The sequence below is a fragment of the Mastigoproctus giganteus genome, chromosome 13 (assembly GCF_048544385.1).
Source record: "Mastigoproctus giganteus isolate SK-2022 chromosome 13, ASM4854438v1, whole genome shotgun sequence".
Taxonomy (NCBI): Eukaryota; Metazoa; Arthropoda; class Arachnida; order Uropygi; family Thelyphonidae; genus Mastigoproctus; species Mastigoproctus giganteus.
In genome coordinates this window covers 227,520-250,039 of record NC_143587.1, presented here as the reverse complement: position 1 = coordinate 250,039, position 22,520 = coordinate 227,520, and the positions used below count along the sequence as shown (strand labels likewise).

Genomic DNA, 22,520 nt, shown 5'->3' with positions numbered 1-22,520 from the left:
GGCTCATACATACATCGAACTAAACTTATTAGAGTGCAACATAGGATAAAATATCAGCAAATACATAAGATATATAAACAGAGGAAAAATTACAGACATACAGAAATCATGCATTCATAGAAAAATTACAAAACATTATACATACACAGAAAAAAGACATCCGCATTTGCACTATGAATTGGTCCTCATTGTCATTCTCTGAACAAAAGGAATACCCTCAGTCCTATAAGAGTCTTTTGGAAACACTATAAATCGTTCATTTAAGATTTTTGAGTTCGAGGGCACTTGAAGTCTTTCTTGAATTACATTCTTCATCAATTAGTTTCGTATACAGATCTGCTGCAATGAGCTTCCTGTAAGTTTTCTCATGGCAGTACATGTCCGGGTTTATTTTGAAGTCTCTAAAGAGCACTAGAGTATTTGCAGGAAACACCCGCCTTAATCCGTCCATGTTATTCCGAGCGCTTCGGAGATTATGAGGGTTGTGGAAGCGGGCTCCAGGGCGGGGCCTTACTGCCAGATTTTCAATTTGAGGGGCATCTAAACTCCCAGTCAGAAGTTGTGCCAGAGTGCTGATGTTTCGTATTGTGATCATCTGAATTCATGGAGCAGTGTTCAAGTTTGCGTACAGTATGGATTTCGAAATGGTGAAGAGGTTCCTGGCAATCCTATTTAACCACCGGAGCAACCGGTATTCCACGCTGAGAAATTTCCTGATTAAATACTTGGAGCAGAGGACCAAATTGTCGAAGCATATAAGGATATAGGAACGATACATCTTTGGATATATTGGGTCAGCTACTGGTTTCGAACCCCAGTTATTTCCTGTCTTACAGCCCAAATGGCAGCAAGAGTTTTTGATGTAGTGTTCTGAAAGTGCCTTTGGAAGGTAAGGCCCTCGTCACACATCACTCCTAGGTCGGTGTATGAGTTGACTTTCTTAATCTGTGCTCCACTAAGAGATAATTTGATTTGATTTTTAATCTTCTTATTAGTTATTGTCAGTTGTGCTGACTTGTCTGAATTTAGCCATAAACAGATTTTACGTAGGTGTCTCCAGTTCATACAGCTTAGCGTTGGCATGGAAATTGACGTTGGACACCAGAGATCCTTCTTTAGAGACAACAAAATATTTTATATAATCGGCGTAGGAAATGAAATTCAGATTCCGAGCCAGAAAAGGCTCCAAGGCGGCAGCGAACAGCAAAGCTGATAAAACACCTCCCTGAGGGAAAACCCAGGTGAGGCATCCCTCAATTTCATTTGTTAAAAAGTTAATGAACACGTATCGAAAATGTTGTTTATAAATTTTAAAATTCAATACGATTCAGAATTCTTATTTTCAATTCATACGTATTTAAATTTTTAATTTATGCGAAGTTTGTCTTCATGTCATCTGCCAAGCTTTCAAAATGGGGGATGTAGAGTGATGAGGCCAACCGTACAGAATTTTCTGTATGTAAGAGCGCAGCGATTCTTTTTTTGTTTCAAATACTAAAAGGCCGATCCCCATCGGCCTTTTCGAATTCGGAACCAAAACTGGAATTTAAAAGTTCACCGCATTTTTTTTTACATTTGTGTACTTCTGTCGGCAAACATTTCCAAAAGTATTTTTCTGATGATCTGGCTTTCAGGAAGATATCGTTTTGCAAATGTAATCATTTCATTTTTCAAGTAATATTTTCTCCATGTGAAAAATCTCATCGATTTTTTTCTGCAGTTTGTTTCGTATCTAAGTCGGCATTAAATGGATAAGAAATATATTGAACAATGTCTTCAATCGTTTTAAAATCACTGAATCTCGTTTCAAAATCAACCACAACTTTCTCAATTTGAGAAACGCATTTCTCACTATTAAATTCAAAAACAGGGTCTCGCATCTGGTGAGTATGGGCTTCGCATACACAGGGTCCTCAGCTGGATATCATCATTCTTCTCTTTATTGGTGGTGCGCCTCCGTAGTCAGGTGGGTAGGAGTACCAGTGCGTAGCACACGCTTCTTGATTAGACCGGGGTTCGAGCCAGTGAACACCAAATACGGAGGATGCGGAAAGTCATATCCCCGGAGCAATATGGCCTTAGTTGGTAATGCTCCTAAAAATCAAGTAATAATAAATAATCTCTTTCTTGGTTATTTCTCTCTCTCTCTCTCGGTAACTCAAACTTGTTTTTGGCTGTTTTTTGGCATAAACCTCAGGCTTACTTGCACCATGAGGCTAATAGTAATAATAAATATTTTTGCAAATGATCTTGCATACTTGCAAAATGGTGGAATTTTTTTTCTTTGGGATCCTTACCCATTGCCAAAAATTTATATTTATATGCTGAAATTCTACTAATCATGTCACCCACATTTTTATTTTTTCCAAATTCAGATCACTTAAATTTACTGATAAAATCTTACAAAAACCAGATCGCACAACCACTCTGTATCTTGTAGCTGCTGATAATCATCTCCCCTTTGATTAGCAACTTTTTTTTTTTTTTTTATTCAGAAAATTTCGAATTCTCAGTAGAAACTTTCTCCGACTCAACCACCTCACATCTGTGTGTAATATCAGATTTGGTTCTTTTTTCATTGAGTTGCATTTTGAAAAGTCTCCTTTGAAGAGATTGCCCTTTGATGGAATTCAAGATTTCGAAAGCTATGACCATAACATTTTTAGTATTTAAGCCTTTTCTGGCTAACGCTTGTTGATGGATGATACAGTGGTAACTCAAATTCTGGGAATTCATCGTCCTTTTGGCATAATGACGAATCCGTTAAGATTTCCTGTTATTGCTTTAGCTTCATCTGTTGTTATTGATACGAGCTTAAATAGTGGCAATTTAAGTTGTTTAATGAAATTTTTGAATGCATTAAATATATCAAGACCTCTAGTTCTTTCTTTTAACGAAACCATATCCAACAATTCTTCTCTAGTGGCAGAACCATATCCAACAATTCTTCCTAGTGGCAGAATTATCGAAAAACCATACGAATAAAAACGAGCAATTGAGCTGTATCACTGACGTCTGTAGATTCATATAGAGTTCATATACAGTAGATTCATATACATTCGTATACAGTACTGTGGATTCATATACTTCAGTTGTGAAGAAAAGGACACACAATTAGCCAATTGATCACGCAATTGTTTTTTTACTCATTTTTTCGATGCATTACACCACAGTATTTCGAAATAATTGCAGATCTTGAAGAGCCCGTGACCAACAAATACGGGGGATGCAGAAAGGTCAGAGAAATGACGACCGCACATCCCCGGAGCAAAATGGCCTTAGTTGCAAATGCTCCTAAAAACCAAACAACAAAGAAACAAACAAAGATCTTGAAGAGCTCTTTTAAGCATTGCAAATCAAATAACAGCATTTTTCTTTTATCATTACAAAGAGTATTCTAGTTGCCACTCTTGGTGAAAATGATACATTTTACTCTTTTGTATTCATTTTAAATCAAACGGTATTAAATTAAAGTATACAGGGTGTTTCAGTTAAACGTTTCAGAACTTCTAAGAGGGGTAGGGTACATCCTGACAACTCGAAATCATATAGCAATGTGGGGTCGGAAATGCTTTCCTGAAGCGGTGTTGTACACAGAAGCACCATAAAAAGAAAAGAGACCGTAAGTGAGAAATCGTTTTGATAATGCATGAAAAGAAACAAAAGGTACATGGATTACAGTAAGTGTTCGAAGTTTCTTCCACGGGCTACAATGCAGGCCTCACATCTCCAACGCATGGACATCCGAACATTCTGGAATACTCCAGGCGAATTTCGAATTTCTTCGGCAGCTACTGCGATTCTTGCAACCAGCTCCTCAGCATTGTCAACAGGGGTGTCATAAACTAGCGATTTCATATGACCCCAGAAATAAAAATCAAGACATGATAGGTCGGGTGACCGAGCAGGCCAACGCACGGGACCACCACGTCCGATCAACTGTTGACCAAATGTGACATCCAGGTAGTTACGAACATCTCCGCTATGATGGGCAGGGGTCCATCGTGTTGGAACCACATTGTCTGTTGCGTCGATGCAGAAATCTGTTCATCTCTCAAAAGTTGTGGCAATACTTGCTGAAGAAAGATCAAGTAGATAGGTCCGGTTAGACGACACGGTAACAGGTAAGGTCCGATGAGGTGATCTCCCATAATACCGGCCCATACATTGACCGAAAATCGAATCTGTGCTGCACGACGTCGTATTGCATGCGGGTTCTCGACCGCCCAGATATGGTCGTTATGCGTGTTGAAAATTCCTTCCCTTGTGAAGGATGCCTCATCGGAAAACAACACTTCAGCAGGAAAAAGAGGATTTGTAGCACATTTTCCAAGGTACCACTGTGCGAAAGCAATACGAGGTTGAAGAAACTTCGAACACTTACTTTAATCCATGTACCTTTTGCTTCTTTTAATGTATTATTAAAACGATTTCTCACTTACGGTCTCTTTTCTTTATGGTGCTTCTGTGTACAACACCGCTTCAGGAAAGCATTTCCGACCCCACATTGCTATATGATTTCGAGTTGTCAGGATGTGCCCTACCCCTCTTAGAAGTTCTGAAACGTTTAACTGAAACACTCTGTATAAGTACTGTCCAGTTATTAATATTAAGTAAGCTAAATAAGAATTTGACACCTACACTGCTCTCCACAACGTATCTGCGTGAATTTTTACTAGACAAGCCTAGAGGCTGCGCGGTGACAAGAGTAGTTTATTTTATTTTATTAATAAGAAGATACACAACAGGTAACCATTAACAGTGTATCTGAGATAAGAACAATAAACATAATAACAATAATATGAAATCCAACAGGAACTACCAACTGATCTCAGATCGTTATGGTGGGGCAAGAAACTCTCAGAAAACTTGACTCGAGAAAATCTTTTGTTATCACAATTTGTATTATTTTTGTTATTTTGTATTAGTGTTCTTTCCAAATCAATGTTATCTGCTATGAGTACACTTTTTTTTAAAAAATATAATCTGCCTATAATTAATCTTTATAATCCCGGCGAGGTTATCTCTGCCGCTTATTAACCCCTGGCATGGTGCCGTGAAGGGTATTGTATGGTCGTGGTACCTGCGTGTACCGGTGAACTGTACAATAAAGATCTTATTATTATTATTGATATAGATTTAAAAATTAAAATCATATGTACAAAAGAGGATTGCATTAAGTTCAGTTACCGGTAAAACAAGTAATAATTAATCAGTTAGAGAATAGAAAAATAATAATAAACTACAATAATTAGACGAGAGCTATATTCACCTTGCAGTTGTGGATGGAGTTCATCAGTGACTGGGAGTTGTCAAAGAAGTCGATGAGAGAGTGATTTGCTGATTCTGTTCAGTGGACTGAACTTCATAAAGTCCGTGGTGGCAGAGTCAAGGCGAAATGGTGTAAGATTCCTGACTTGTCTATAAGGAGCACTGAAGTTTATTTTAGTGAGGATATCAGATGCTTCATAAGTTCCAGTGATTGCATTGGCTAGAAGGGTGACGTCAGCAGTAACTTTTCTGGTGCACAGAGGCCTCAGATGAAAGTAATCAGACAGCGATTCATAATACACTGAGTGATAGAATAGAGGATTAAGGAATGTAAGGTAACGGACAAAAGTTTTTTGGACTGCTTTTCACACAAAGACTTTAATTAATTTTATTAATTAATTAAAGTTATTTAATTAATAATTATTAATTAATCGAATTAATTAATAAAATTAATTAATTAATTTTATTAATTAAAGTCTTTGTGCGAGGATTCCAGATGGGTGAACTGAATTCAAGGATTGGCAGAACAAGTTTTATAAAGGATAACCGCACATCTGTAGTTTTTGAACTTGCATGTGTTCTGTTTGATGAATCCCAGTGTTTTGAATACTTTCCTGGTGATTTTAAGGACATGGGCATCGAATTTAGCACTGCTGGAGAAGAGAATCCCCAAGCCGTTAACTTGGTCACACCTTTCGATGATCACAGAGTTAAAAATAGTGTACTCCATATTTATTAGTTGTGGAGATTTGTCGGATGAGAAAGATTACTTTGCACTTCGAGGGGTTAGCAGACAAGCCATCCAGAGAAAGCCATAGAGAGAGTTTATTGAGATCACAATTAAGCTGTTGAGAATCGGTAATCCCATTCACTGCTGAGTATATCTTAAGATCATCTACATAGAGGGCAACTTGAACATTGGAGGTGAAGGTAAAAGAAGGAAGATCATTTACGAAAACAATTATGAAAAGGGGACCTAAGTGGAAACCTTGTGGTACTCCACTTAGTGGTATGAAACAGTCTGAGTTCACTTGATTGATGATAACGCTCAAGGAACGATGCGTAATATAGCTGCGTAGTCACGTGGTTCAACGGATTTGTAAGAAGCATAGCAGTGGGTCACATAATAATAATATTTAAATTTTGACTAATCTATTTTTTATATACAGGGTGATTCACTACCAGTGCGACAAACTTGCAGGAGGTGTAGGGGGCAGAAATACGAATCGGAATCGCATAGCATTGCAGGGTCCGAAATGCCTTCGTCATGCGGTAGAGGACGTTGAACGGGAGGTCGCGTGACCAGCGATCCCGCTGGAAGTCAGCATTTGCGAACCAGTTCCCAAGGCAGTAGGACGGACGAGTATTCAAACGTTGAACTGGCCGACATGCATCTCGCGTATGGAGCTGCGGACTGTAACGGGCGCGCCGCTCTTCGCTTGTACCAGGAACGTTTCCCGCACAGGCATGCTCCTCATCATACCATTTTCGCACGTGTGCACAGAAGGTTATGTGAGACTGGTTGTTTCACGAGAGGTACCATGAATCGAGAGCGAACGCCGAAGACGCCAGACAATGAAGAGAATGTCCTATATCTTGCAGAAGGCAATCCGAGTACGAGTACTCGAGCGATAGGCCAACGATTGGATATTTCCCAATCCACTGTATGGAGCATACTGTCAACAAACCAAATGAGTTGATGTCATCTGCAACGCGTCCAATCATTGGAGCCTGCGGATTATCCACTCCGGAGGACTTTTGCTACTTGGTTTCTTCAACAGAAATGGTTCGCAAATGCTGACTTCCAGCGGGATCGCTGTTCACGCAACCTCCCGTTCAACGTCCTCTACCGCATGACGACGGCATTTCGGACCCTGCAATGCTATGTGATTCCGATTCATCATTGTGCCCCCTACACCTCCTGCAAGTTTGTCGTACTGGTAGTGAATCACCCTGTATATTTACAATTCGTGATGTGATCGACTGAAATGAAAGCCGCCATCGCCTTGTGGCCACTCCTTGTATATACTCTCTACAGTAGACTGTACAGTTGGCGTTCCTTATTTGGGTGGTCGTGGGGTGCTTTTAGTGCCTTGGTGCAGGAGACAGCTGCTCCTTGGCAGGGCAGTCCTTAAATGCATGCCCTTATTGGGCACAGTGCCCACAGGTGGACTCTCGCTGGTTACATGTATGGGACGTATGTCCGAAACGGAGGCACCTTTAATAATAATAATAAGATCTTTATCGTACAGTTCACCGGTACACGCAGGTACCCCGACCATACAATACCCTTCACGGCACCATGCCAGGGGTTAACATGCGGTAGAGATAACCTCGCCGGGATTATAAAGATTAATTACAGGCAGATTATATTAAAAAAAAAAAAAAAAAAAAAGTACTCATAGCAGATAACATTGATTTGGAAGGAAAACTAATACAAAATAACAAAAATAATACAAATTGTGATAAAAAAATTTTCCTCGAGTCAAGTTTTCTGAGAGTTTCTTGCCCCGCCATAACGATCTCAGATCAGTTGGTAGTTGTGGAGACCACGTGCAGATCTAGGATGAGCCGTCTATACTTTTTATCATCTATGATTTTAAATAAGTCAGCATCCAGGGATTGAACCAGGTGGAGCTTCTGATAAGGGAGGAACCGATCTTTCAAATGTAGTCTCGAAGGAAGAGCAAGAAGCTTGGGAGTGGAGCGGAGAGCTGGTTGGGGAATCCGACAGCACACGGTGTCCCAAACGTTGGGTGCTGAGACTCTCCCGGCAATCATTTTTACGGTGAAGACGAGTCTTCTCTCGTGCATTAATGCTGAAAACCTGGTTAAATTCAGCGCTTTGGCCATCGGTGTTGTGCGCTGCTGTGTTGAGAGATGACACTTCCAGGTTGCCCACTTCAGGAGCCGGTATTCAGCGGCTTTTAATGGTTTAATTGTGGTGTCTGCAGCTGAGCCTCACAACTCTACTCCATACAGTACACCTCCGAAAATCAGCATCCTGATATACATTTTTATCAGGTTTATGTTATGAATGGTGGGTTGTCAAGCAAGTGCTGCTTGACAACCCACCGTTTCTTGTTGAATTTAGCACAGAGTTCTTCTATATGATGATGGAATTGTAATTTTCTGTCAAAGATTCACCCAGATCTCTTTGCTTTTCAACGCAGGGGATCGGGACTCCGTCAATCGCAGGCTGAATTATGGTTGGTATCGGTTTAAGAGAGAATGCCATGATTGCAGACTTCTCAGAGTTCACTTGCAGGTCAAAATTCGTGAGGTACTGCTGTACTTCTGATAAGGTCTTGTTGATGGTTACTGTGGCGACTTCATCGGTCGAATTAACACTTGAGGACAGATGTGCTCCCGGTATCTATGGCTGCCTCAGGCAAAGTAAACCCTGTTTAGTGAGCCAATGATCTACCACACTCTTGGTGACAACTAAACGATGCAGTTAACATTTCCTGGTACTATAATTCGGCGCTACGTGCCCTTCCTGGTCCTCTTCTATTAGGCATATACTGAGATTCCTGCGATAGATCCCATCCTTTAATTCCTGTGGGGTTAGGTTGTCATCAATGTGAAACAGGACTATTGCTGGGCCTTTCCGCTTCGGAGTCTCCACCCGCAGTCCATAGTTGGTTATATCCGTATTCTTCATGATTTCCAGTGCCTCCTCTCTGGTATCTGTCTCTATTATAATGCCAGGGTTCCTGGTTTTTCGTATACTTTTAATTCTTATGTTCTTTATTTGTTCTTTCATGTTTTTTGTGAGTGCCTCTTTGACCTCCTCACTCGTTCCCAGTCGCCTTCGGTAGGCTTAACTAATATAACGTCAGCTTCCGTTTGTTTTTTGGCTCCTTTGTCTGGTTTTGCTCTGGGAGGCTGATTAGTTGTGGCTGTAGTTAAGCCATTCCTCAACGTCTTAGCAAAGGAATGGGGGCGTTGTATAATTTCTTTGTCGTGTTCCTGAGCTGAAACATCAAACTTACTTTGCATTCTCTCATTGTCAATGTGGAGATTGACGATAACATGATTGGTCTGGTCTGATAACGGCACTCGGCAAGAATCCTGAATTATCGTTGGCTAACAATTTATGTTCGGAATTGATGCACGTGTCAATGAAATCTTTTTTTTTTTTACCCATGTATACATATTAGCTTATAAATAACACTTTTTTTTTTTTTTTTTATCTTAACGGATTGAAACCACGTACCGTCAATCCGTAATATTCGATTTTCAACTCTTGAAAGATATGAAAAAAGAAAAGTGTTAAAATCTCCTTTAAAATCAAAATTAAGTCAGTTAACACTTGTGGCGCACGTTTAGGGAAAGCAAGAGAAAAAATATGTATACACGTATTTTGTATATCATTGTTTGATATTGCTTATGCAGCCATCTTTCTTTATTTCTATTATTAAAGTTATTATTATTTTTAAAGTTATAACTGCAGTGTGTTTGTACTTTGCAGCCACAACTCCGGTCCTGAGTGGTCTGAACCGTATCGGGAGGAACCGAGAGACGCTTCGGGCCTTGGAGGTGCGGAGGAACAACGTTCTGGGCAGCCAGAGCCGCATGGAGACGTTGGGAGCGAAAAACGAATTCAATCTGCGCAACAGGAACAGGGTGAAGACTGTGGACAGCCGTCGCATAGACCGCCTTTTCCCCAACGGAATGGAGGGCTTTAACAACACCGCCTATGACGTCAGCACGGACGAAGAAAATGGCGGACAACTGCGAATGCAAATCTATGGCTCGCGCAACAGTCTCGCCAGCTACCGAGAAGAGTCCGAAACAGGAAGGCGCCGACAGAGCCAGCACTTGTAGCTCCGTTACGATGAACACCTCACGTTCCTTCGTTGGATTCATTCAATGACTGTTGGGCAGATAAATTTTATCTTTATGCAACTTGCGTGTCTCTCTCTCTCTCTCTCTCTCTCTCTCTCTCTCTCTCTCTCTCGTGTACAGCGATCCTCCTTCCCTTCCCGTAATCTGGCAGAAAAGATGATGTACATCGAAGTGTAAAGAAATAAATTTTATTGTTTTTAAGACTCCTTTCTTTTCTTGTTTTTCTCACAATCAGCGCGCGGTAGCGACTTCTGGTACGAAATGTTCCATCTGGTCCTAAGGAAGAAACGTTTCATCCGCTGAACACAACTGTTATTGGTCCACTGTGTGTTCCCGAATTCTTTAGGGAAGGAAGTCAGCGTCGAAGGAGTGGACTATTTTTAATGGCAAAAATAGTTCAGAAAGAGGGTGGAAAGCAATCTTTTACATAAATGAAACCGCAAACTCTTACGCTTACCGTTTGACTACACTCAACCTGATCTTAAATTAAATAATATTCATTGCGGATATGCCCATCAAATTGTGTATCGAGCAAAGAACATTTTAATTTATTTACAAACTACGAAAATCCCAGTTTACGGTGTCAAAGCTGGGCATTAGAGAAAATCGATTCAAAGCATTAATTTTAATAAAAATTTGCAGAAAATTTGATTTAACGAAACAGTAAAAAGCAATTTCTTTAGTAAATGGGTCAGTTTAATCAGTGTTGTGATTTTAACAGCTGAAGAAAACGGAACCGAGGACTATGAAGTAAGGGTTTGAGTGTGAGGGGCAGGCAGTGAGAAAGTGGTTTCGTAACGAGAATTCAAGCTGATTAGACAACAGATATTTTCGATACGACAAGAGATCGCTAACAGTTTGACACAGTGAACAAAAAGAAACCTGTGTGTTTGTCTACAGCTGAGGGACGATTCTGCAGAGATGGCAAAGCGTAATAATGCACTGAATTTGATTTAAATTCGCTGTAGTTATGAGAAAGATATTCCTCTTGTGGACACCTAATAATCAGAAACGGGAAGTATAAGCTGCTTGTAGAGAAGAATTATAATCCAACTGGTCTGATATCTTCTTGGTTTTGCAGCTGGTCAGGATCTTGTAGATCTTTGGGAGACTCGTGATTTGTTTGTATTTCACAGTATTTCTGGTGTCTTTGTGCATGCCTTCAGGCAGTGAATTCTTTGAGTCAAAGATTCTGGGATTGTGTCAGGGTGCTTTGTCATCTGGGTGATCTGCTGAACTGGGCACACATTGTGCAAACGTCTCGTAATGCAGACCGTTCTCTGCAAAATTTCTAAAAGCAAAGTTTTTACAGCTGACTAATCTAGTACTGTTATGACACCATCGAGATTATTGACTGGACTGAAACTGTTAATACCGTACGTGACCGACTATTTCCTCTGGATGATATCTATTGGGATTGTGATGTTCACAGTAACATTCATCAAGCTAATTCTTCTAGATATACAGCTTTTTACATTTCAAGAACTTTCATCCGTCTCCATAAACGTTAATATTAAAAAGCGCCTTGGACTTGATTTGGTCGAAAATAAAATTCATTCTGCACTTTTAAGTTACAACCTAAGATCCCGATACTTCGATTTAATTTAACCCGAACGTGTGTGCACTTCAAATTGCCCTTGGCAACTTCTGCTCCGAAGCTATTTTCTGAGCGTACTCTTACTGTCAAATCAAAATTTCACAGGGTTTCTAGCGAGGGTATCTCCAGGAATTTATCTCGCCCCCCCCCGCCGAAATGAAGGGCCCAGATACCCTCGCATTTTGAATCTTCTTCTCCAGGAGTGGATTACTAGGTCTGTCCCTGACACTAGTGACAAATTATTACTATTAGTGACAAATGATTATTAGTGACAAATCACGAATGTGACATTCACGTTCTCGAAAGCGTTCCACAGGTATTTCCATCCATGCTGCACCGCTGTCCATAATGAAGCTATTGCTTTTCCGCCTTGTGTAATCTACGCCTGTATATTCCTTTATGCCCTTGTTGGTTTCGGCAGCTCGCTCGAGGTGGATTCGCTCTGACTATCTAATCGACAATTGTTTGAGTGCTTACATGATCGTATTAGAAAGTGCTTAGTGAAGGAATTAGTTTTTGATTATTTGGTTGGATTCAGGAACTTTTTTTTTTTTTTTTTGTGTTTGTGTTAATTTTCAGGAATTTATTTAAATTATTTATGGAGAAATCGAAGTTGGAAGTTTATCTACAAATGACTACTTTACATCTGCAAATGGCTGTTACTGTAAAATTAGTATTAGTAACGGCCGCATGGTGCAAGAAAGCCTATGGCTTATGCTGCACCAGCCAAAAAAACAAAAAAAAAAAAAAAAAATCCGTACAAAACAATGATAAAAACAAATATAAAATAATTAATTAATAATAAAAAAAAAAAAATTAAACCTATCATCCTATGCGCTTCCGTTACCCTAAGGTACTATCCAGATGACCTTTGAATTTCCCCAAACTGTCGCCCTCTACCACCCATTAAGTCAACTTATTCCAGTAATTTATAACTCGCTGGCTAAAATAAAACTTCCTGCAGTCCAATCTAAACATTTCCCCCGGTAATTTGAATTTATGTCCCCTAGTTCTAGCATCATTTATAATCTTGAAAATTTCGTCCTCATTCATTTTACTGATGCCTCTCAGAGCCTTAAACACCTCAATCAAATCTCCTCTAAGGTGTCCAAACTTTGCAACCTACATATTCGAAGTCTTTCTTCATAAGGAAGCCCTTTTGCCGATCTCACCAGGCGAGTTACCCTTCTTTGCACCCTTTCAAGAAGCTCGATGTCTTTCTTTAGGTGCGGTCTCCATACTTGAACACAGTATTCCAAGTGTGGTCTAACATAAGCCTTATATAATGGGATTATCACGTCCCTATCTCTACTTGCAAAAGTTCGATAGATCATCGATAGGACACCATGGGCCTTCCTTGCAACCTGTTCACAATGCTCAGAGAATTTCATGTCTGACCTTATGGTAACACCCAAGTCCTTTCCTCCAGTACTGGGTTTAGTTGAACTCCAAGTGAATAGATTTTTTGGGATTGCTGTTTCCCAGGTGTAATACCTTATACTTTGTTGGATAAAACCACAGCTGCCATTTTTCTGACCATTCCTGAAGTCTATCTAGGCCTCACTGAAGAAGCTCAGCTTGACAGTGATCATTAACTACTCTACCAATTTTGACATCACGCCCTCTATCCCTTCATCAATGTCGTTCATGAAAATTTAAAACAACAGTGGTCCGAATACTGATCCTTGGGAACCCCATTTTTTACATCAACCCAATCTGAGGAATAGCCATTTATCAAAACCGTCTGCCTCCTGCCCTGAAGCCATCCTTCTATCCATCTAAGGATTTTCCCAGTGATTCCAACCTGTTCCAGCTTATAAAGCAACCGCTCATGTAGGACTGAGTCAAAAGCTTTGCTCTAATCTAAATAAACAATGTCGAAATTATTCCCTAAATCCAGCTCGTGAGTGACCCTTTCGAAATAGCGAACCAGATTTTTTAAACATGAGTTTCCCTTTGCAAAGCCATTGAGCATCCTTGAGAATTTCAATTCGGTCCAAATGATCCTGAATTCCACACTCGATCATTGCCTCCATGATTTTCCCGACTACTGAAGCCAGACTGACAGGTCGATAATTTCCAACTTCAATTTTAGAGCCACCCTTATGTATGGGAGATACATTTGCACTTTTCCAATCCGAGGGAATCTCCCCAGAGTCTAGTGATGCTCGCATAATTAGCCTCAATGGTTAAATGCACTCGCTTGCCACATCCCTTAAGATTATAGAGTATATTCCATCAACTCCAGGAGCCTTACTGGTCTGTAGGCTCAAAAGTGTTTTCATTAAATAATCTTGCGAAATCTCAATATCATTAATTACATATTTTTTAACTTCACTCCCACAATTTCCCATTGCCACAAAAGGCTTTTCATTTGTAAATATCGATGCAAATTAAATGTTCAGTTCATCTGCAACGGCAGCTGGTGTATTTATTACTATCCCCTTTCCCTTACGTAAAGGTCCGATCTGGTTTGTCCTGCTCTTCTTGGCATTTATATATGTGAAGAATTCTTTATCCCCCCCTCTTTGCTCTGTTTGCAAGTGATTTCTCATAAACTGCCTTTACCTGTCGAACCTTTTCTGTGGCTCTATTCCCATCACCTTGTAGCTGTTATAGTCTTCAGTACTTTTTATTGCTCTGAAACCTTTCCATGCCACCTTTTTCAGCTCAAGTAATGTGGCAACTTCACTATTCATCCAACTTGGAACCCTCCTCCTGGAATATTTTTTTAATTGGTATATACGCATTCAAGGCATCTGTGATGAATGTTTTAAAAGCGTACCACAGTTCAATTGTATTCATTCTCTGCGCGATATCTACCCAGTTAATAGAGGCCATGTAGTACTTAAGGCATCGTAATTTCCTTTTCTGAAATTAAAACCCATTCCTTTGCCTTTTACTTCTGCTACCTCTCTGTCTTCATCATTCACCGTAGAACTCCGTGATCACTTCCTGCTACTGATTCCTCTACTCTCAGCCCTGTTATGTCATCTGATTCATGTGTGATGATGAGGTCTAGGATATTCTTTTCTCTAGTTCTTTCCCTGACATGTTGATACAAATAACAGTCATCTAGTTGATTTAAATTTTGTTCCCCATGTCGAGTTTCCTTCCCATTTACTCCAATCAATTAGAGGCAAATTGAAATCACCCATAATAAGGCATTGTCCTTACTTGCCCATTCCATTTGTATGTAGAGGCTTTTGTCATAATCTTCACAATCACCTGGTCTGTAGATTACTCCTACTCGCATTATACCTTTGTTTCCAACTATCTCTCACCATGCAGACTCTATACTAGCATGTGAAATGCCTGAATCCCGGAAAGCTATCGTCTCACTCAGGCTGCTTCTGATAAGAAGCATTACCCCACCACCCCTTCTATCTACCCTACCCTATCCTTCCTATATACATTATACAAGCCGTACTTAAACTCATCATCCCCAATTTCCAGTTGACACCACATCTCTGTAACCCCTATTATGTCCGCGTTACTTGTTTTAACCAGCAGTTCGAATTCGCTCATTTTATTGACGACACTTCTAATGTTACTGTATAAACAATTAAGATTTACTGTTCTTGTATATTTAACAACCCTAACACAACCCTTGAAGTTTTTTAGGCTCTCTTCCCTGATAGTATCTATCTACCCGCTCACGTGAAACGTCTTTGGCCCCAGAACATCTAGATAATACGTCCAGCTGGGGTAACAGATAAGAACTCTTAATGTATGTGCAAGAATTACATTGACCAATATTATCAAATAAACGCGTGTCAGTATTACCCACATCACCCCCTAACTAGCAGTTTCCCTGAACCTTTAAGGTATCCTCAATAATACTGGCAAAAACGTTTGCACCACCTTTGTTTAAGTGTATCCCGTCTCTACAAAACAAATTCCTTCTACCTACAAGTGTGGGCCATGCTGATAGAAATTTACCCCCTAAAGCCTTGAAAATTCCTTCAAGTCTGGAGTTAATCCACAAGGCTCTTAACATATAATCCCTCCTATCGTGTCTGGGCAGAATTGCAGACACATAGACATTATGGCCTAGCTCGCGACATTTCCTCAGCATGGTCCTGTATTTTTCCAACAAATCATCAGATCGTGTACGTTTAATATCGTTTGTCCCCACATGAATAATAATATTTTCTTTACCCCCTTTAAAATCTGACAATCTGTTGGTGACATCATCAATAGTTGCTCCCTGCAGACCTACCCTGGTTCTACTCCACCTATCCTTATTACAAAAAAATATTCCCCGTTTCCCTGACAATGGAGTCTCTTAATAAAACAGTGTTCTTTTTAACCAGAGTAGTTTGCACTTGGTTTTTCTGTTTTGAGACTCGAATCGGGTGTGCATCACTTGGTAGATTGCGGGTTTTGAGTCCCTGACGAGCCTCCCAGATGCATTATTTTCGAGGACAAGCACTCGTTTTTTCAGGGACTCAAATTGTTCCATCAGTGCACCAAATTATAATTTAAGATCGGTGCACTCCTTAGATGGATCACAAAGAAAAGAATCCCAGGTCAGGTAGGATTAGTCACCAGGTCGACCTTGGAAAACATTCCCCAGGTTCCACAACGGATTAAATCCTGACTCACCCGTAAATCGCCATCGGCTATTTCCGTGTGAGTCACGATACCCTGTGACGTGTTTAAGGCAGATCTCGTAACTACCATTATAAAATTAAATAAATATCAATGAAAGTAACTTTAAAAAATTATATCTATAATATTATTAAAATCAAACAGTTACAGGAAAACCTATAACAAAATAATCCAACAATATCTAAATAAATCAAATATTTAAAAGCACTGTCCAAAAGTAAACCACTTAACTGAGGAGCCCTGTCTAAGCGATATTAATCGTAGTGTTCGTGATATTAGGCGATTACATTGTGTGGAGTGTGTTCTTTTAATGTCTAGAAGGTTTGAGTTGCAAGACATTTTTAGAAGTTTAGACAGTTTAGGAGTTAAATTCGGGTAATTTTTAATTTTAATTAATTGTCAGTGGACCTTTAACATTGTATCGTATAATTAATTGAACGGACAGTAGGGTTATATTCTAATAGTTGATTTGTATTGTAATATAGGGGTATTTCCCTCTGAATATTAATGGAAATATTGGAGATATCATTATTCTCACCCACCCTCCTCGGTCTTTGTGTTCAAGCGTAAATAGAGATTGTTAGCTTTTGAGAGTTTGAATTTTTATTTATTATTATATTTTTTATCAATTGTATTTAATATGGGCTGCGATTTTAAAGTATTTATTATATTTGGCCTGTGAGATCTTAGTGATCTCACAGGCCAAACCTCTGGTAAATTACTAACCTGTGCTATTTTAAATAGCGTAAATAGTTGGCTCACTCAATTATTGATTGATCCTTTTAATTGTAAATAGTTATATTTATTTTATTTATACGTTACTAATATAAACGTGTTTATAGCTATGGGAATAAGGAAATTCTTTACTGGTTCTCTTCCAGACCTCACCGAAGTAGCAAGTATATTTGATCTCGATAATAATGAACAAAGCTTTGTAGAATATGTGGATATGTCTGAAGAGGAGGAACAGGTTAATACGGATGTGCTTACGGATGTTAGAACAGGTTAATACGGATGTGCTTACTGTACCGGAAGAGATTACTCGAACACAAGTAGTTGCTGAACAGACCTCACAAAAGTTACTGAAAATTTTCAGCAGGTAATCTTAGAAAGAAGTAAACGTGGTATCCAAAAAGCAAATATAAACCTGACGCCAATTCTAAAGCTAAGGGTAATCCAAACCTTAAAGAATGTCGTGTTCAACTGGAAGTAATTTTCTAGAATTAATAAGTCAAACTCTCAGAAAGGCAAGCAGATATAGGAAAGAGACAGGAAAATAGACTGGCTAAACGTGTAAGGGAAGATCTGGAAATCTGAAGTGATTTTGTTTGATATGACAGTGGAGAGTATTTTGGGTTTAGATGGAAAGAATAAAATAAAGAACCGCAGGTTAAAACGAAGAGAATTATTTCTTAGGAAAGATTATAAAATTCTTAGTGCTGTGACTGCGAAAATACTGGATCTTTGGGATAGTTTAGAATTGACAATCGATTTATAAATTGAGATTAAAGTTTTAGAAACTAAATTGGGAGAAAAGGAAGGATTCTCAAAGTCATATGCCCGAGTTGTGTCAAAAAAATGAAAAATACAGGATACAGTAAGGCAGCCAAAGATTGCTGTTGTAACTTCTAATAATGATAAATTTTTATCTGGGGAAGGCATGAAGTAAGAGTTACTGAAAACAGTGAGACCAATGTTGCAAGACATTGAAGTTAAAATTGTAAGAGCAGTGAAGGATAGAAAAGTTATTATCGAGACGGATTCAAACCGAGATCTTGAGAAAATCAAAGTACATCTTCAATTTAAAGATCTTGGCATGACTTTGGAGAAACCGAAGAGAATGAAACCCAAGCTGCTAGTCTTTGACGTTAGTAAAGAGGTTACTAAAGAACAATTTTGTGAACAAATATGGCAAAGGAACTTGAGTGATTATGAAATTACTAAAAATCAAGTGTTGAAGATGTTTCCGTTTTGTCTATTAATAAAGTTAAAGGAAAATTTACAACTAATTGGATTTTACAAATGACTGGACATATCCACAGGCTATTGTTAAATAGTGGTAGGCTGTTTATTAACTGGGACTCTTTCCGGGTGCGGGAAATTGTAACAGTAACCCAATGTTATAAGTGTTCGCCCTACGGACATATTGCAAAATGTTGCAGGAACAAACCTTCTGTGGACACTGTAGTGCACGGGGTCACCCATTTAAGGAATGTTCCAAAATAATGGAGCCTGGTAAGTGTATCAATTGTTGGCGTAAGAAAAGCTCCGCTGAGCACAGTCAAGTAAAGAAACAATGCTCTGAATATGTTAAGATATTGGAACAAAATAAGAAAAGGATTCGTTATGAGTAAAGTTATAAATATGTTTTTAATTAAAGATTTTACAAATAAATTCTCACCGGGCAAAAGATGTGGCATCTCATCTATGTAGGGAGGGATCTTATGACATTATTCTTATGCAGGAACCCTATACCATTAAAGGGACAGTGAGGGGATATCCTGGTACATACAGAATCATGCAAAGTGGAGACATGCCTCTTGCTGCTGTAATAGTTATTAGTCCACGGTTAGTGGTTACCATGATTACAACCTCGTATTTTGCTTGTTGGACATGCGAAATAATGACACCTACTGGTTCTGTGTCCCTACTGTCCCTTTACTGTAAGTATAGTGATATTATTGACCCGTAAATACAATATTTGGAAACGATGGAGGGTGTCCTGCGGGGGAAAGCCTGTGATTGTTGCGGCGGATGCAAACGCTGGGTCCACACTCTGAGGAGACGGGAATACCGATGAAAGAGGACAGGAGCTTGAGGAATTCCTTTGATCTGCACGATGGGGTGTCATCAATGATTCGGGCAGCTTCCTATCTTCTCCTCCCTGTAGGGCAGCGGTTCCCAACATTTTTTTTTTTTTTTTTTTTTTTTTTTAACGCGAACCGCTTTCAACATAATGTTTTCTATACTACATTATGTTGAAAATATAATGTAGTATAGAAAACATTTATTTAACATGATATACTGTAAGATAGTAAACTAATAAGGAATTATGGAAGATGTGGATTCTTTATTTCGAAATTTTTTATTTAATTTTATTTTACTTTATTGCTCATTATTAGTTATTTTGTAGTTTACAATAATATATCTATGTAAATCTAAGCAGATGCCATTACAGAATTTTTATTGTGAGGTAGAGTTACAGCACAATATCCCATCACGGCGACGAGTGCCACGGGTTCACGTATAGATAAGATAAGTACGGCGTACGAATACAAATGGCTACAAAATGTAGGGAACACATATAAAAAGGCTACAAAATACCGATCGCAAATGCAAAAGAAATACAAATACAGCATAAAAACGCAGATCTAGACACAAATACAGAAATATTACTGTTTGTTCTAGTGCTATTTTAGGTAATATTCATAATTGGAAGGTTCATGGTGCACTAAATACAAGTGACCAGAGGGGTATTTCTTTTGATTATTGTGGGTGGGGCTTTGGGGTGCCTTGTGCTTGACTGAAGACCAGTAGATATATTAGATGTGTGTTGGGGGATTGATTTGATAACTATATTCAGAGTCAAATAAGTGGTGTTGTGGACTGGGCTCTGTGGTGCTGCCAAAAAGGCAGAAATTTTAACTAATATTTTAAAGTCAGCAAGTGAGAAATTGGTGAGAAGAAAAAAGAAGTGTTTTAAATCTGTTCCGAGCTGGAATTCATATTTAGTTGAATTAAAACGTAGGATAAGATCTGCTATGAAAAACTTTGAGGGCAAGACGGATGGCTCATCCTACTTTAATAATGGAATTAAGGCAAAGCTATAAAGTTAAAAAGAATGGATACTCATCAGAGATCAAACAACAATATAAGCTCCTTGAATGGCAATCATTTGTTGAACAGGTTGGAAATGTAGACCCCTGCGGCCCGGTCTACAAGGTTATCACTGACAAATTAGTATTAGATAAAATTGCCTATTCTGTATTGGATGGGAAACAAGAGGATACAGTGACCTGTGCTCAATTGGTCCGTCTGGTCTTGTCAGAATTGTTTTTAAGAGATAGAGATAAACACTAGCTTGCAGAGATCCATTGAGGTAGAGAACGAGGAATATGTTTCTAATGAGAGAGAGAATTATATGCTGCTGTTAATGGGTATGGGATGGGAAGCGCCGGGATCGAATTTATTGAGACATGTTGTACAACATTTTTATTCTAGGTTCCTCGACATAACGTTAATCTTTATAATACATGTCTACTAGGAGTTTTTCCAAAATTTTGTGAAACCGAGATTCTTGAGTGAGCCAACGTCATATCGCTGATTTCTTTGCTTCTCTTCCAATCTTGGGAAAAATTTTCGAGATTCTGACAATTTCTAGATATCAATTCAAATATGAAAATTTACATCTTTCTTCAAGTAAACGATATGGTTTTAAGCAGGGCTTGTCGACAGAAGATGCGATTCGTAAACTTATTACAATTTTACACTTAAGTATTAGGTGTAGTAGATGTTGTAGACCCCAGGGTTTCCCCCATTAGCCGCTTTTATACTTCTTGTGGCGAGGATTGCGCCATAACAGGTCATGTGTTTGTTGTGTGTAAATTTTGTGTACTGTTTGCTAAGTGGTAGGAAGTAGCAGCAGTGCGTAGCACACGCTTCTTGATTAGACCGGGTTTCGAGCCCGTCACAACCAAATACGGAAGATGCTGAAAGGTCAGGGAATGACCACCGCATGTCCCGGCGCAATATGGCCTTAGTTGCTAATGCTCCTAAAAAACCAAACAACAACAAACAAACTTTTCTGTACACCAACTCTGAGGTACAAAGAGTCCCAAGAACAACAGTCTATCTTGGGTTAACTCATCGAAGTTCATCTCTTGAAGTTCGGTTACAGTTGTACAGAAAGAAGCAAGGCGATGTGTTCTCAGCTTATTCGTAAACTATAGTGTGATTGATGCACTTTGGTGGGGTAGCATCTTCAGCAGGGCGAGAATTACCCTCTGTCCCAGGGACTCATATAACATCTTGCGGGATTACTTTTTGGACCGTAGGGTAATTGTCTGATCTTGAGGAGCAGATTTTTCAGTTCGAACGGGGATACCCGCAGGGGTCGATCCCTGGCCCCTTCATGTGGAACATGGTTTTAGATGAATTTTTCGAGCGTGACATCGGGGACTCACAGGCCATCGCCTACGCTGTTGATTTATTTTTGCCGCTTCCCAGTAACCTCCACTAGAAATATTGAAGACAGTTCTCTGCTACAAGATCTGTTGGATTGGAGTACCTTGCCCCAGCTTAATATTTCTAAAGACAAAAGTGTTGCTGAAGGGAAGGCTAAGCTGGATGAGGCCTCTGGTGTTTCGTAGTGGAGGTGTCTCTATGCAGAATGTGTGTACGGTCAGGCACCTTGGTGTATGTCTAGAAGCGCGTTTGTTTTTTACAAAACATGTTATGTATCTAAAACAAAAAATTAAGCTGCGTTATGCCAAGCTCCGCAGAGAAATAAGGGTGAAACGGGAAATCATAATAAAATATGCTACATGAGTATGATAGCACGAACCAGAGCTATAATGCTCAATATGTTCTACGTTGATATCGATATGATACGCAGAAGACTTCCATATGATACTCTCCAGAAATTTAAACGAAAACAATTTAAAAAAATCAAATCTTACATTACAATAAGAAATAATTAACTAATTAAAAATGAAATGAACATAATTAAAAATCAATTTAACGCAATTAAAATTTTAACTGAAAATTAATTTAACGAAAAAAATTGCAAAACAATTTTCCTTCCTTAAGCAGACTGCTTTTCGACCGTGTATCGTGATCACGTGGATGAAAGTTACCCAATAGGGATTATTTGTCTTCGGGCATGCGCAAGAAGGACCACGAGTTGGAGATTATATATGGCCGGGGAACATTGACAGAATTCTCATGTAATTTAATTTCCACGGTTTCTGCAATTAATAGTCTCGTATAATTACATTGGACACTAAGTATTTTGGCTTCGTTAAATGAAAGTGTTTTTCATTAACGGCATGAAAGGCTAATTCTGATGCTGCTGAACGAGAAGCATGAAATGAGGCCGCGTGTTGATTACACGAAAATACAGAGGAAACCGTGCAGAACCTTGATAAGACGAGTCGCAGTCACGGCAAGAAATGTATACTAGGTCATT

General features: G+C 39.1%; 1 protein-coding gene across 1 annotated transcript in view; it reads left to right on the top strand.

The window, feature by feature from the left end:
• Positions 1-10,251, top strand: part of kkv (hyaluronan synthase-like protein kkv) — a 401,584-nt gene extending 391,333 nt beyond the window's left edge. Inside the window, exon 16 of the mRNA XM_090387806.1 lies at positions 9,746-10,251. Coding sequence (XP_090243932.1) covers positions 9,746-10,101 — 356 coding nt within the window. The 3' untranslated portion in view covers positions 10,102-10,251. The remainder of the gene's footprint in view (positions 1-9,745) is intronic.
• The last annotated feature ends 12,269 nt before the right edge of the window (positions 10,252-22,520 follow it).